Here is a 17,370-nt window from a genome sequence, read left to right as displayed (position 1 = left end):
TACAGAGAGTTAAGAATATTTCTTCCCTTTTCATGTGATCATTTATTCTATTTTAATCAAATTTAAAGTTTGATAAAAAAAATGAAACAACAGTGCCTCACCTTAAACACATTAATGCAAACCAGATAAAACTTCATCTTAAATGGTTAACTAAATAATAAACACAGTTTCATATAAAGTTGTGTTTAAAAAGGTCAGTTCATTAGAAGGAGCAATAAATGAGGCAGGTGTTTTCAGTAACACATAAACTAAAATTCTTTTTTTGCAATTTAAGAAAGAACTATCAAAGTACTCTTATGATTAAAAGTAAAAATATCAGTTTTTTTAAAGTTTATTTAAAATTTTTTTAACACTTATTTATTTTTGAAAGACAGAGTGAATCAGAGTATGAGCAAAGGAGGGGCAGAGAGAGAGGGAGACACAGAATCCAAAGCAGGCTCCAGGCTCTGAGCTATCAGCACAGAGCCTAACGTGGGGCTTGAACACACGGACTGTGAGATCACGACCTGAGCTGAAGTCAGATGCTTAACGAACTGAGCCACCCAGGTGCCCCAAAAATATCAGTTTTTTAAAAAAAAATTTTTTTAATGTTTATGTTTATTTTTGAGACAGAGAAAGAGCATGAACGGGGGAGGGGCAGAGAGAGAGGGAGACACAGAATCGGAAGTGGGCTCCAGGCTCTGAGCCATCAGCCCAGAGCCTGACGCGGGGCTCCAACTCACGGACCGCGAGATCGTGACCTGAGCCGAAGTCGGACGCTCAACGACTGAGCCACCCAGGCGCCCCAAAATATCAGTTTTTAAGTGCCAGTATTTTCATACTTCCTAGGATTTTTGTAAAAAAGGCATTTTTGATAACATAAGACACAAAAGGAAATACCACAGTCAACATAAATAACTCCTGGGACTTAAACATGAATACCAGGGGATCGTCCTCAAAACTGGGGGATGATCATGAAGGATTAGTGCCAAAATTGCAAATGACCCTGCCTAACACATGCTGCTTCCTAACTCATGAAAATTCTCAAAAGTGCAATAAATAACTTAATGAACATTCAGTATTGTATGGATGATCCTCAAAATAAAGTAGGAAAACAAAGATGTTATGGAAAGAAGTATGTGAAGTTTATGATGTTCACTGATCACACAAATCTTCCATATGGCTACATTGGACACTATGTATAGCAAAATATTTGTGATGGGATCATACCTAAGGTAACCTTGCTATATCAGCGTTTTACAATGCATAAAATTCAATGAAATCTAAGCACAGATTGGTACAAGTAGAGATATCATTCATTGCAATATCTTAATACATTCAGCATAGGGAAGGAACAATAAAAATAGTGCACCAACCTGTCAGAGTAGCACCTGAAAAATAGTTCATGATATTTTATATATTGGATCCAATTTTGGTAGTTTTCAAGGGTACAATCAAGAATAAGGACTAGTCACTGTCCTCAAGCAGCCATCACTGTCCCCAAACAGCCATTCCCTCAGGTACTATTAAAAAGCAGTTAGACCCCATCCAAACTTACTCCAACATTATGTATTAGTGCAAAATAAAAAGGAATTATGAAGAGAACATGAAAACATGAGCAATTATTCTTAATAGATAGAAATGAAAAAATCTTCCAAAGAGAATGACATGTACTGTGTCTTACACAATGAGTCTCAGCTTATAGTATTTCCAACATGGAAAGTGCCCAATTTCTCCCCTGAGCACAAACACAGTTGATTATCCCATCCCATTTATTGGGCATGACACAAAGCTACTTTGATGCCTATAAACACAGGTAATCCTCAGAAAGGAGAAATTTGGTCCAGGTTTCCAGCTGAGAGGATTGCTCTGGTCAATTCCATTCTCACTGTCCCTGGCTCATCACATATTCATAAACACACAATCATCAATGTACTTTTGGAATTGCAACACAAAGACAAGTTCCATTTGTAGCATTTTGTTCCAGATGTCAGTTAAATGGTGATTATAAAAGCACATGAATCACAACCCTCTTACCCACAAAATGGATATGCACACCATCTTATTCAAAGGGAGGTAGTCTCAATAACATATAAAAGTAGCTAAACCTCTCCAATAGGAAAGAAAATATAAAAATCAAGATTTTATAGCCTTCTTGATTGTTTTTAATGGTTCAAATCACTCCGCTACAGTACTTAACTTTCTGGTTGCATTATATTTAATAGCTTAGCTTTCAGCACTGCAATAGTGCAGTGCTCCTGAAGACTGGTCCAGAAATTCCTTCCAAGAGTGGAAGGTACCAGAGAAAACATGGAAAATAAGTTTCACCTATGTGCCAATCCCTATTCATTTGCAGCACCTGTCTTGAGAGGAAATTTGAGGTCACATCCTGGCTCAGCAAGAAAGAGTATCAGGATGTGTTATGGCCATGAGTCAGAGGGAATGGAGCAGAAAGAGGAGATGAAAGCATTGCTTGCCTAGGTCATGCCAGCTCCAGAGATCAGAGTTAAAAAGCAAACAAACAAAAACAACAATGAAAAGTGTACTGAGTTCAGAGGCAAGAGACCAAAATCTCTGTTTCACTTTCAGGTTTCAAATAAAGCCCCAAATCCAGGCTATTTACCTCAAAAGCGATTGAACTGGAAATTAACTACAGTTCAAATACATGTCTCACAATAATAGACCCAAATAATTTTAAAACCGGAATAGACATTGATAGTGATCCTGGTGAAATCTGCTCATTTCACAGAGAAACAGGCTCAGATGCACTTTGTGACTTATCATGAGAATCCCAGATGAACAAGACTAGAATATTGAAAACAAGTTTGGAAACCCTGCACAGCAATATTAGAATTTATATCAGAGAATCTAGTTACTAGGCCATGGCATAACAGGAAGGCTCCAATTTATAGGGCTGGGTCTTAGCTACTGCAATATAAGGATATAAGGGATGGATCTAACAATGGGAACTTGAAAAATAAGACCTTGATTTAGAAATTACTTTTCATGCCCAATTACTTTTCTTGATTTAGAATTACTTGATTTAGAAATCACATGCCTGGGTGGCCCAGTCAGTTAAGCCACCAACTCTTAATTTCAGCTCAGGTCATGATCTCAAGGTTGTGGGATCAGGCCCTGAGTGGAGTGTTGAGCATGGAGGCTGCTTGGGATTCTCTCTCTCTGCCCCTCCCCCACTTGTTCTCTCTCTCTGTCTCTCTCTCTCTCTCTCTCTGAAAATAATAAATACACTTAAAAATTAGTTTTAAGATAACGATTAAAATCACAGGACTTTTAAATATACTCTCCCTCCCTTCTTAGGGCTACAATTAGTCTCAGAAAAGTGATGAAATGAAGTAGGGGTTAAATGAAAGTAGACTAATGAAGAAATGAGGCTCAAGAGTTTGACAAAAACTTCTCCTGTAGTAGGCATCTACATTTTTAGGCTGCTCGGCTCATCTATTCACTCTCCTGATGGCCACAGCCATCCTAAAGTCCTTTCTCTCTCTGTCCCTATGATCTGAAGAGGTCCTCACCCTAGGCTCCAGGAATGGAGTAGCCCGATAGCCAGTATTTCCATTATTATTTAAGGACATGAAGGTAACAACTTGAATGTATGAATAAAAGTGACAATGTGAAGTAAATGATACTCCTCTTTTATAGCAGGATATCAATCAACAGACATTGAAGCTGAGAAGGCTTCAATAGGCAATAAACTGAGAAGTGAAGGCATAAACATATTTTGTAGAAGATAGGTTGGATTAGAGGGCTCTTTTTATTAAAGACTCATGTCTGTCTTAAGCTCTGGGAAATTGTCAGACCTTTTATTATTTCCTTTGCTAAAGTTTGTCTTATCCTTTCTTCAGTAAGACTTCTATTACATGGATGTTAGGTTCTCCATGTCTAGTCCCGTTTCTCTGTTTTGTTCTCATAATTTTCGTCTTAACTTTTAGTTTTGCAATTCCTGGGTTATTTTTTTTACCACTTTTTTACTACTATATATTATCAATTCAACTTGGGACTAATATTGATTCAATGATAAATATATTTTATTGGAGGAGAAAAATACATTAGGTGTGTCTGGCAGGAACCATCAAAAGTATGAGCAGGTGAATTCAGGAAATCACTTGGGAAAACAGACAATATAGTGAGACTGCATAGGGGTTCCATCGCTGTATTAATGACATTATAATGTGAAAACCACAGATAAATCAGGCAATTAGGATCAGAAAACACATCGGCTACCTAGTTTCACGTTGAGATAAAGCATGGAAAGAATTTGGGAGAGGTTTTGGCACAGATGAAGGAAAAGATCACAAAAGGGTGAAACTGTGTTATAAAAAGGATGATTGTGTTGAGCTGATCGGCTCAGAATATCTTCACTTCTTGAGTCCTGATGTATCTTCCACTGATTTGTTAATAAATTTGATATTTATAACCTCCCTGTTCCTTGTGTGACCATCTTGGTAGGGGTGGAAACCCAGGAATGGAGACTATGCTCTCAATCTTCTGGTGACTTTGAAACATTGGCTTTCATTCCTGAGAATTACAGCTATTGTCTTGATGCCTCTTGCTACAAAATGAGAGCAAAAACAGGGGATAAAGGTACGAGGAATTGAGCAGCACAAAGGTATAAAGACATATTGAAGAAGAAAATTTTTTGTGGTATGATAATTTTTCTGTACATAGAAGCCTATTCTACTTGTTTTTGTTTGTTTGAATGCAAACTTTTTCAGAATCTCTTTGAAGATATAAGCTAGACTTTTCCCTTCAACTTCTTTTCTCTTCCTAACAGTATCATTTTCCAGGCCGATTGTTCTATTTATTCAACTTTGTGCTTTGTATTATTGGCTCTTCTCCAATGACTGATTATTCTTAAATGATCCTCATGTTTTTAAAGAGCAATGTTGATTATCTCAGGTAGCTTGGCCCAGGTTTTGCCTGCCAGCCATTACAACCTCCTTAGTACATACAAGACAGTTCAGAATTCCCTACATCTGAGGGTGGAGGGGCAGAGCAATCTCCAAGAATTATTCCTGGTGGCATAGATGGGGTATAGGCAGAAAGGTGACATCAATTTTTACTCTCAACAATTCCTTTCAGGCAGATGCCAGAGTTCCCTTTAAGAGTCTTTTTTCTTGTCTTTATTTGGGCTCAAATGCCAATGGGGAATAAGGAGCCCAATCAGGGTAACCTTTGGAAAATCACATCTAACTAAACCAGTCACCGAGACTGACACTTCCTTTCTGGGAAGGGTATAGGATATCACCACAAGGAAGAGCTGCCATTTTTGCAGAAGCCTTCTCTGATTCTGCTTTGAGAAGTTCACTCCTAATTTATAGAATTCCCGTGCCCATCCCCCTCACCCCAATCTCACTGGTTGTATTGTCAATACACTGGGTTTTAAGGAGGTCGATGAACAGGAGTTAAACAACTTTATCTGATCTATGAGTTTCATCAAGATATTGAAACTTGTAAATAGTTTTAACTTGCTTGCACTTATTCCTAAGGTATCTTAAGTATATACACCTCATACTTTTTTGTTTTTAATCAATTTCTTTGATAACGTAGTAATCAGATAAATCAGGTAAAAAGCAGATTCAAGGTGGGGGCAACAACCAAAATAATTCATTTATGTCTCAGGGAGATTCAGTTTTCTTATTTGCAGACTTACTTCACAGAGTAGCTTGAGAATTATATAAAGCAATAGTTTGAATGTGCTTTCACTGGAAAATTATTTAATCTATAAATTGAGGGTAATACTAGCCCTCATTTTAAAGAGTTGTTATGAGGATTAAATTTATAAATTCATGTAAAGTGCTTAGAGCAGCATTTAGCTCACAGAAAGCACTAAAATCAACATCAATATTATTACTCTTTTTGTAAATAAACTGTAAATATGCAAGTTACTTCTTTAAGCATGAAAAAAGCCTAAATAAGGAAAAAGAAATAATGGAAAAATGGATAATCAGGAGACTGGATAATTTGCTTCTGAAATAAGCAGGAGTTGGCTGTAAAGTATGCTGATGTCCTATAAAGCTGGGGCTGTAGATAACTGACACGCCCCGGGACACAGGAAGTATCAATTTAGCAACATAAAGTTTGCGATCTTAAAATGCTGACAAAAGATCAGAGCTACAGTAAACAAAGCAGAAAAACTGGAACTCGGTGAGTTACTTCGTGGAATTGAAAGTGCTATCCTTATGATCCTTTTGTTCTTATTTCTACCAGTAGTTGTCTTGAAAAGCACAGAGGATTAAAATGTATGAAAATTCCACATTGAGAGCACAATTTCCATGTAATTTTAATTTCCTAGCAGTTCCTAAAGATATGGCTGAACAGAGAGTATAAGATGGTGTAGCTGCCATGTTCACTCTGCATGCAAAATGAACACTAATTCCAGAAAAACAATATCCATTTCCATTTTTATTGATGCCTTAGCATCAGCACATATCATAGGGCGCACACACACACACACACACACACACACACACACTTATACATAGATATATACATACTTTGTGAACTGATGTTTTAGCCTGGAACAAAAAACAAAAATGGCAGTCTTAACTTAGAAAAAAAAATCAGGACACTAATAATGTCAAATCAGATGGTAAGTCTTATTTAGAATTGATTTAACTCAGAATTTTGAACAACTCTTTGTGATTGTTTAAAACAACTCAGAAGCAATGTGTTTATTGCTAAATCTCTATGCTGATATTACTTTTCTGATTCTAAATATGCAATAAATCCACCTAGATAATACTGATTTAAAAAGATTACAGGGCGTCTGGGTGACTCAGTTAGTTAAGTGTCCACCTCTCGATTTTGGCTCAGGTTATGATCTCATGGTTCATGGGACCTAGCCCTGTATCAAGCTGTGCCCTGTCAGTGAGGAACCTGCTTGGGATTCTCTCTCCCTTCCCCTCTGCCCCTCCCCAACTCATGCCCATGTGCTCTCTCTCTCTCTCTCTCTCTCTCAAAAATAAATAAATAAATAAATAAATAAATAAATAAATAAATAAAAGATTAAAATGATTACAAATAAAAGAGATTTTTACATGAAGAAAACTTGTCATGATATTTCAGTATAAATTACTTGAAAAAACCCAAAATCATATGTTCATATTAAAACCTCTTTTAAGATCTCAAAATATTTCTTAGTTTGTTATCTCATTAATTCTTATAATTATCCTGTGCAATAAACATGAAAACAGGATGATTTAAAAAAATGATTTCTGAAACAGCCTGCAAAAATGACATTGTCAAGTCAGATGAGATAAGTGTTTATTTATAAAATTGTGCAGCTTATCAACAAAACTCAAATGGCACAAGTAGTAGCCAGGACCAGAACTTTCTTTCATTTTCCCTGCCTTCATTTCCCTCCCTCTCCCTCTTTCTCTCCTTCTTATTGCAATCCCTAGAGGGAGGTGGCTCCTGATTTATACATAATATTTAAATAATATTTGAACAATCAACTGGAGGTTCTAGATGGAAGAAAGTTAGATAACTCCAAGATTCATTTTCCTTCATATGTGATATACTAATAAAAAGTATTGAGGAAGCAAAGTTTTTATTTTTTGGTAAAACAAATGCATTTTTACATACTCCAGATGATCTTCTTAGGTACATGAATACAAATACAAACTTGAAAAAGTAGGAACTCTAGGGGCGCTTGGGTGGCTTGGTCGGTTAAGCGTCCGACTTCGGCTCAGGTCATGATCTCACGGTCCGTGAGTTCGAGCCCCGCGTCAGGCTCTGTGCTGATGGCTCAGAGCCTGGAGCCCGTTTCAGATTCTGTGTCTCCCTCTCTCTCTGCCCCTCCCCTGTTCATGCTCTGTCTCTCTCTGTCTCAAAAATAAATAAACATTAAAACAAAAAAATTAAAAAAAAAAAGAAAAAGTAGGAACTCTAATGTGCTTCTAGATAGTCATGTATCAGATGTATTTAAAGTGAAGTACATATTTCCTTGGGATGTCTTGTACTGAATGGAAATGTAACCTATTTAAGAAATGACAGTCTAAATTAACCCAAGGCTTACATTCCAGGATGCGTGATTTTCATGAACTTCCTCCAAATAAATAAAGTGCCTTTGCCAATTCCAGAAATCCTTTTCCTTGTACTAGAAGTATGACCTCTTTCGTGTGTTGACAAGAAGAGGTTACACATTAGAGAGAACAAACTCTACCACAATAATTAGGTGGAATTTCCTCAAAAATATCCACTTCATAAGATGACAAATTCCTTCAACATATAGGAAGAAAAAAATAAAAGCATAAACCATTTTAACACTTTCCTTAAGCTTATATTCTATTTTAATTTTTAATTCTTTAATTTATTTTGAGAGAGCCTGCAGTGTGCATGCACCCCCTCCTGAGTGGGGGAGGGGCAGAGAGGGAGAAGAATCCCAAGCAGACTCCATGCTGTCAGATGTGGGGATTGATCTCACAAAAGCTGAGACCAAGACCTGAGCCAAAATCAAGAGGCAGATGCTTAATTGACAGAGCCACCCAGGTGCCCCACTAAAAATAGAATTATTTTTAAAAGGAAAAGGAAAAAGAGGACTTGCATCATTTAAGTTTTGCTGATCACGTGTCTATTATGGAAATTACCAAACCGTTTTTTTGTTAAATATTTAAAACTGCAGTTATTTTTTGTAGGAGATAGTTTAGATAGTATATCTGTGGCAACTGGTGATACACGATGTACAAACACATGCACACATTTTGTATGCTTTGCATCTGTTCTGATGACATTCGGTTTGCCCATTTTGATAAGCATCCTTTCATTACTAAAAAACAAGCTATTATGGAAGAAAATTACATGTCCTTGGTACTTATATTGTAGCCTGGGCAGAATGATGCTAGCAGATTATTCTAATGAATATTTCTCCCACATTCTGAACGCGCAGACCATTTCTTCTTCCAAACTCTTAGATAACTATTGCGACACTATTCTCTCTACATTTACTATTGTCACAATGCTCTTTAGTTTATTATGATATTCTCCCAGCTGAATTTTGCAAGCATATATATGGCTATTAGATAATGAAGAAAACTGTTTTTTAAGCATAGAGTATGTCTCCCTGAGTGCAGGCACTGAGACTTCATTATTTCTTATAAAGTGCTTGCGATGTTATTCATAACAAGCATGTCCCAAGCTATGAAAGATTTTTATACATGCATACAAGCTGTCAATTATATCTTTCCTGACCTTTCTTACCCTCATCTGGGACAACTTTTTTCTTACCCATTCTGACTCCATGAAATTTTCCCAAACACAGCACCACTTACTGAGTTCAGATGTGAGTAGGAAGAGAAAGTCTACTACCTTCTTCCTGACGCCCACACCCAATCAGGCACTGTACTGCATCCTTCCCCTTGTTCTTGCTTCTTACCTCTCCCAGCTCAGTTTATTTCAAATCAAGCAATATCTTTCAAATCAAGCAAGATTCTTTCAACTTTTCCAACCTTCCAAATTACTGAGGGGAGATGGGATGTCTCACTTTTTAGATTTATAACTGTGTTCCAGAGAGTAACCAACACTGTGCTGAGAAGCAAAACATATAGCAACAATATTTGTTTAAAAGACTAAAATAATCCTAAATTTTAGGAAAATATCATCAACAATTTCAAAAGCCATTAAATATATCCCCAAATTTCTACACTTCTCCAGCTTCTGCCTTAAAATACACTCATTGTCAGCATAAAGATAAGTGTGTAAATAAATTCATGTTAATACCTCAGTAAGGTTGTCGAAAATAAATAATTCCTATTCAAATGATACTGTTTTACCTATTTGATTTAAAAAGCTGTACTACACTAATCTAATTACATCAGCTGATTAGTAATACTAGTGACATTTTTGGTAATCTAGAGAAGGTTGAGATCCCGAGGGTTTGAGCCCTAGCTTTGTCACTGTAGCCTTGGGACACTGGGAAACTCACTTAAGCTTCAGAGTCCTGCTTCTCTCATATGCAAAAAGCTATAGCATTGAGCTTAACAAACTAGTTATAACCATTCAAAATGGTGTTTGTAAATAAAAGACAGCATCCATACATTTTATTTCAAAAGCTTATGAAAATTAAGATATATTGGATAGAAGTGACATAAACTGTAAGAATTGTACAAAGTACTATTGGATTTTTTTCTTTTTTCTTTTCTTTTTCTTTTATTATTATTTTTATTATTATTATATTTTTTTTTTTTGAGAAAGAGAGAGAACAAGCAGGAGCAGGGAACCCAACTCAGGGCTCAATCCCATGACCCTGGGATCTTGACCTGGGCTGAAATCAAGAGTTGGAGGCTTAACCAACTGAGCCACTCAGGCACCCCAGTACTACTGTTTGTATAGGTTGGGTTGACTTTTGCTAATTCATTCTTATTCTACCGAATGGGGTCATCTTTCTAATATACACTATTTATCATGTAACTTAGCTACTTAATATTTGTCAATGGCTCTTTTTTTGTTAAGAGGAAAAAGTCCATATCTTGACACCCAAACTTAATTCCCACTGACCCCCTCAGTTAATATGCCCTGTGATATATACATCCAGAATGAAATACTTGGGGCTCCCTAAAACATACTACACATGTTCAACTTCTAGGCCTTTGTTACTGCTGATTCATTTTGCCTGGCTTTGTCACTTTGTCAGTCTTAATGAATCCTATTTATTCTTTGATTCTCAGCTTAAATGTCACCCCCACTTGGAAAGCTACCCTGCAGTTGATTACATATCTCAAATTTACCTGTATTTGCATATTTTATAACATTGCATCAAGTCGTTAATATAGTTCTGAAGCTGTCCCTAGATATCCTGGAAATCAAGGCCAATTCCTTATTTATTACTTTAACCAAGGGCATAGCAGTATTTGTTAAGTGGAGGTCTTATGGCAAACATAGTGAGTAAGAGTACAGGCTCTGGAAACAGACTTAGGCTGAAATCTCAGCTCTATTACTTATTTGTTGTTATCACTTGTGATATTCGCTTAACTTTTCTAAGATTCTACTTTTTTTATAGATAAAATGAGAATAACAACAGATGAAGGTGTTGTGCTAATTAATATCTTAGATATTAGCTATCTTGATGTGATGGTGATAATGATAATGATGACAATGAAAATATTCAATAAATATTTGTTCAATAAAAAGATGATTAAATGAAATAAAGTCACTAGTATTAAAACTTGTTTCAGGGCACCTGGGTGGCTCAGTCGGTTGAGCGTCCGACTTTGGCTCAGGTCATGATCTCAACGTTCGTGAGTTTGAGCCCCGTGTCAGGCTCTGTGCTGACAGCTTAGAGCCTGGAGCCTGCTTTGGATTCTGTGTCTCCCTCTCTCTCTGCCCCTTCCACTCATGCTCTGTCTCTCTCAGGTTCTCAAAAATGAATAAACATAAAAAAAAAAAAAACAAAAAACACTTGTTTCTACGGGACTAGGTTACCCAAATTCTAAATGACTTGTATAAAACTAGTTCTTGGAACAGAGTTCATTTAAGTGAGGTCTGGTTACTACCATAACATTTATTTGACAGGTCTCTGAGGGAGTCAAATTGGATGAAGATGAGGAAGATGATGGTAATGATACCAAAAAGAAATTTACTTTCACTCTTCAAGAAGTAGCCATCCTTTATAACAAAACTGTTGTCTGGTCATTTCTTATTGACCTAATACCAATTTTAGAGAAAGATAGGAAAAGTGGGAAATCTCTTCACAGATGAAGAAAGCCAACTGTTCAAACCCAATATATAATCTAGACAATTCAGTGGTTGAGAACATAGTGTTTTAACTCTAAAACACATGTTAAATATACTTACTGAAATAAATTTCAAAAATCTACCAATGAATTAATAAAAGGTGCAAACCACTGTTTGAACAGTTTTAAGAGGACATTATAAACCTCACATAGTGAATATTAAGACAAGTGAATTTATTTATTTATTTTTTTAATTTTCATTTTTATTTTTTTTTTCAATATATGAAGTTTATTGTCAAATTGGTTTCCATACAACACCCAGTGCTCATCCCAAAAGGTGCCCTCCTCAATACCCATCACCCACCCTCCCCTCCCTCCCACCCCCAATCAACCCTCAGTTTGTTCTCAGTTTTTAAGAGTCTCTTATGCTTTGGCTCTCTTCCACTCTCACCTCTTTTTTTCCTTCCCCTCCCCCATGGGTTTCTGTTAAGTTTCTCAGGATCCACATAAGAGTGAAACCATATGGTATCTTTCTCTGTATGGCTTATTTCACTTAGCATCACACTCTCCAGTTCCATCCATGTTGCTACAAAGGGCCATATTTCATTCTTTCTCATTGCCACGTAGTACTCCATTGTGTATATAAACCACAATTTTTTTATCCATTCATCAGTTGATGGACATTTAGGCTCTTTCCATAATTTGGCTATTGTTGAGAGTGTTGCTATAAACATTGGGGTACAAGTGCCCCTATGCATCAGTACTCCTGTATCCCTAAGACAAGTGAATTTATAACATTCTTTAAATGAGGGATTTGTTAAAAAGAACTTGAAAAAAAAAGTGCCATTACAAATTCTGTTCTGTGTGAAAAGAAATTACAGGCCAAAAGATCTTGCAGTATTTGTTTTTTTTTTCCAGCAGAAAGTTTTTTCTGCCCTTCAGCTGGCTATTGACTGAGGCAGCAGGGCGGGGGGGGGGGGGTTGTGGGGGAAGAGTGCATTGGATAATGGAAGATGTGTTAAAAAAAACATTAAAAAGATGATTATGATCTGGTTAGCTGCTGAAGGTCCAAATTGTGAAAAATTATTGATGTTAATGATGATAATCATGACAGTTGAAAAGAATCTAAATAACAAAAAGGCAACACCACTTATGAAGTATCATAGTGCAATTTGTAATGATTAGTGGAAAAGCACACTAATATATTTGATGCAATATTTTGAAGGTCACTCGACTATCAACTTGCTATAATGCCATTCAATTAAATACACAGTAAAAATCTAAGATTATTTATAGAAAGAATTTCGTAGTGCTTGTGGAATAGTATATTACAAATCCTGGCTGTATGTACAAGCAGAAATGCCTGATCTAATGCACCATTAAGCAACTGTAGCTTTGCTCTACATTTTTTAAACATTAAACTAATTATGATGAGGTCTGGTCTTACTAAGAACTGCATATTTAATCTTTTTTAAGAGCCTATCAAATTGAATCACGAGATACAACTTGTTTACGCTATAAGCAAACACATGCAATATTAACAATGTACAATATCCTGGCTTAATTAGAAAAAGTCCATGTTATCTTAAATACATTTAGGAGTATAATACCACATAGTTCTAATTTGAAGTTGTCATTTAATTATATTTTAAAACTAATTTATATGACTTGGAACTGCTTCTCTCTCTAATACACAGAATGTTTTTCCATTGACCCAGTTAAAACTAGATTCTACTAAAAATGAAAGAGAGAGGAAGGATAGAGTGAGGCTTGAAGGAAGAGAAAGAGTGGCGGTTGAAACCACAGACAAGAAGTCACTGAAATATGATTTTCGGACAAGGTCCTGTTTATCAAATCAGTGGGCTGAATTGCACCCTGCTAGGACCTTTTCTACCATTCTTGCTCTGGATTGTAGCCTCAAGTTCTATAAGTGAGATCTACTTTTTCAGAAAAGAATACATTTTCAAAATTCTCTCTCTCTCTCTCTCTCCAGGGTATCATACAGGATATACAGGCAAAACACTTGAATCTCTTAATATTATCCTCAAATTTAAGTAGTCAGGTAGTAAAGAAGGTACCCGAAGGCAACACATATCCATATAGCCTGGACTTCATGAACTCTGTGTTCTTTCGTTTCCAAAGGTATTGACTCTGCTCTCTGCAACTTAGTTTTCCAGCTTAAGTTCAAGGACAATGTTCAATAGTTACACCAAAAATAAGATATACATGGACTCCTCAAAAATCAATAATCAAGTATACATTTTCAAGTGGGACCTTCAAACTTGTTTAGTTAATTAAGCTTTTTTTTTTTTTTTTTTTAACCAATAGCTTGAAATCATACAGCTTAATGTAAACACTTAATTTCTGGACAAGGGAAAAACAATCATATCAGAATTTAATCTTACCAAAAAACCCAAAAGAGGTAATAAAGGTTGTTTACCTTCACAAATTGTGACACCATTTCCTGAAAATCCCATGTTGCAGTAACAGGCTTCAATTCCATTTCGTATTTCACATTTTGCATTTGGAAGACAAGGTGTCTTGGTGCAGTTCTGAGTGTAGGAACAATTCAGCAAAGTGGAAAAACCCACTACGGAAAATAGAGAAATATACCTTTTCAAAAAAAGGAAGAAAGAAAAGAAAAAGAAAGAAAAGTTTCTCCCCTGCCCCCCCCCATTGTTGAGTCATACTATAGTAAACACAAAAACCCTTCTTTCTTTCCATCTAGATAAATGGATTATGAGAATTTCCCAAGAGAGTATTTAGCTAACTAACAGCACAAGAGCAAGTAAGCAAAAAGATGAGCGCTTTCTTCAATGTCAGTATTTATTGAGTAAATCTCAACAAAGCTATAATGTAGTAAACAACCCAGCTCTATACAGAAAAGAGTATTCCTAGATCACTGGACTCTTGGTTCTGAGACGAAATATTGTTAAAGGGGATTGCATGATTGTAAAGCAATTTCTTGCCTCTGGGAACGATTCTGTGCAGAGATCAAGGTGACTTGATGGTCTGGGTCTTGTCAAATTCAAATCTCTGTAATTTTTAAGATGAAGAGCAACATATCATAACATCAGGAGGACAAATGCAATTATTGTTTTTCTCTGTAGTCTAATTTTCTTTTAAATCCTGCCTTTTCCATAGTAAAATTTATGCTACATGTTCCCCCAGTAGGAGAATTTAAGATAAACTCAACATATTGGTCAAAGATTGATCTTCTGGGAACGGACACCATACAAACACAACCAATAAAATGAAGCAGAAAAGAGAACGAGGCTTTATTTTGGAGTAATTGAAAACAAAGTTGGAAATGGTATTTTGTGGGCTGTTCGGAAATGATAAGGCAAAGCATGGGCCCGTCCTTTTTTATTGTTGTCCCAGGTCTTCTGAAGTCACACCTGCTTGAGGATGGACAGTCAGGAGCCATGCAAATCATTGTTCTTAGAACAGTCATCTGAGATAAACTGTCCTTATCTGGTAACAAGAGAGTGTTAACATTTGATTCTAAATCTCGGCCTCACATAGGGCTGGATATACTGTCTAAACCAGAATTAATTCAGCTGCAAAGATGTGATTTATAACCCTTCTGCACAGCATCATCCAAATGGTATTTTAAATGAACCCAAAGTCTGGGCTGGCAGTTCCCTTAAAATGCCGGGAAGCCTCCCACAAGCGTTACCGGGTTGGAGTTCCCAAATTTTTTGAGGGGAGATCGAAAAAAAAAAAAAAAAAAAAGGTCAAAGGAGACGTTGGGGATTTTGCGGACTTTGTATTCAGGAATAAAAAGGTGACTTGGTCCCTGGGCCCTGCATATCCAATTCCAGAGTTGAAAGGCCAAGGAGAAAAAACATCCTGAGAAGTACCGCCGTCCACTCTTCTTGGAACCCGGGCCAAATCCACTTGGCACGCGAGTTCCACCTCGGAAAAATCCCCTTCCCTGCAAGCCCCGGACCCTCCGCGACCTCGCTGGGCACTCACCTAGGAGCGGGAGGAGTTTCATTGGCGGCGGCCGCGGTGCAGGCGGTGGCGGCAGTGCGGCTAGGTGTGCGGGCCGTGTCCCCGGGACGCAGCTGGGCGGCCGCGGCAGGGTCCCGGCTCCGTCCCCCGTGACGCGCCGCTTCCTCCGGACACTTTCCGGCCTCTTTTGTGTGAGCCTGTGGGTCAAGCCCTGAGTCTGCCGGTCACGTCCGGCCCCCGGCCGGTTGCTCCACGCCACCCTGACCTCCATCCCCGGCCTCTTGACCGCCGAGCACTCTTGCTGACCCTTGGAGGGATCATTGTGCCCCCGGGCTCAGCGTCCAGAGGGCCGCCCTCAAACCCCCAGCTCGGTAGCCAAAACAAGGGGGCCGCCCACGGAGTGTCCCTCCCGGGAGAGCATCCAGCACCGCAAAGGTCGAAGGGGTACTTCCGAAGTTCCCGGACACAGCGTTCTTTTGTTCACGAGCACATTTCCATGAAGCCTTCGCAGGTAGGCTGAGCCCTGGCTCCCGACAATGGGACACTCCTGGCCAGTGCCGAGTCCTCTCACCTTGTTGGGACTCAGGGTTTCAGAGGGCAGAAGGATACCTTGTCTACAGGTGAAGATTGGGCTTCGGATGACTGAGCAAAGAACAAGCAGACAAACAAAAAAAAACAGTTTCAAAAGTCCACGCATTTGTCGGAACTCATCAAGTTGGTGCATCTTATTGTGTGTAAATTATACCTCAATAGCGTTGATTTAAAGAAAAGAAGTGACTGAAATTTGTGCCATCAAGACAAGCTATTTTTCCTTTACACAGCTGGGCACCCCCTTGTTGTTTCATTTACATTCTGTTGGATTTAACAAACATCTACTGAGAACTGACTTTGTATACAGAGTACAATCACCAAGAGGAGCAAGCCCTGCCTCCCACACCCACCGCCCCCCCCCCTCACCGTGGGGCAACAACTAAAACCGGTCACAATGACACAAGTCACAACGACCTAAGTACTTAGGTATAAATATATTTCCCTGGCTCTCTACTGCATTTGCTTAGACCCTTTCTAGCTTAACTTAACTCCCACCAGGAGCTCCTGAGAGTGGGTCTGCAATAGATGAGGGAAATGAGGAACAGAGGTAGTGTGTGAGTTGCCCGGTCACACAACTAGTCTTCAGCGGCTGGTTTGATTCAAACCCAGGCTGTTTTGCTCCTGAGTTAGTGCTCTTAGCACCTCAGAAGGCTGTTGGAAAAATGAGGGGTCACCAGTTATCCATTATCGCTATTCAGGGAGTTTGTAAAGGTGATTTAAATGCCCCAAATGCCACGAAACATAAGTTTGGGATTTTGTTCTGTTAATTGGTTTTCTTTTAATGATTACTCCCCCCCCCTTTTTTTTAAACTAGACAGTGATTCAGTGAAAAAGTCTGGCAGCAGTCTAAATGAAGGATATTAAGGAGACATCAAAGGCAGGGAAGCCAGAATAGTTCAGGAAATAGACTACAAATGTTTCAACAAAGGTAGAGGTATTTGGATGAAAAAAAAAAAAAAAAAAAAGGGAGGGGTGGGGGTGGGGGGCGGACAGAGTCCTGAAAGGATTAAAGAAGGACAGATTGATGTCTGATTGACTAGTTCAGGCTGAGAGATATGTTTGAGACACAGAGAGTAGAAAGGTTTTCAAGTTGTATGACTAGAGGAAGGTTGGAACCATTCACAAAAATTGGAAAAGTAGGAGGAGTGGCTTT

The 17,370-nt window shown here is 37.9% G+C and overlaps 1 protein-coding gene across 1 annotated transcript in view; it reads right to left on the bottom strand.

Annotated features, from left to right (window-relative positions):
* Nucleotides 1-16,023, bottom strand: part of ADGRL4 (adhesion G protein-coupled receptor L4) — a 112,128-nt gene extending 96,105 nt beyond the window's left edge. Inside the window, exons 1-2 of the mRNA XM_049616929.1 lie at nucleotides 15,648-16,023; nucleotides 14,110-14,259 (exon numbers count right to left, since the gene is read on the bottom strand). Of these exons, the coding sequence (XP_049472886.1) occupies nucleotides 14,110-14,259; nucleotides 15,648-15,897 (400 nt within the window). The 5' untranslated portion in view covers nucleotides 15,898-16,023. The remainder of the gene's footprint in view (nucleotides 1-14,109; nucleotides 14,260-15,647) is intronic.
* Between the last annotated feature and the right edge of the window lie 1,347 nt (nucleotides 16,024-17,370).

The sequence above is a fragment of the Panthera uncia genome (assembly GCF_023721935.1).
Source record: "Panthera uncia isolate 11264 chromosome C1 unlocalized genomic scaffold, Puncia_PCG_1.0 HiC_scaffold_4, whole genome shotgun sequence".
NCBI classification, from domain to species: domain Eukaryota; kingdom Metazoa; phylum Chordata; class Mammalia; order Carnivora; family Felidae; genus Panthera; species Panthera uncia.
This window is presented reverse-complemented; position numbering and strand designations above follow the sequence as displayed.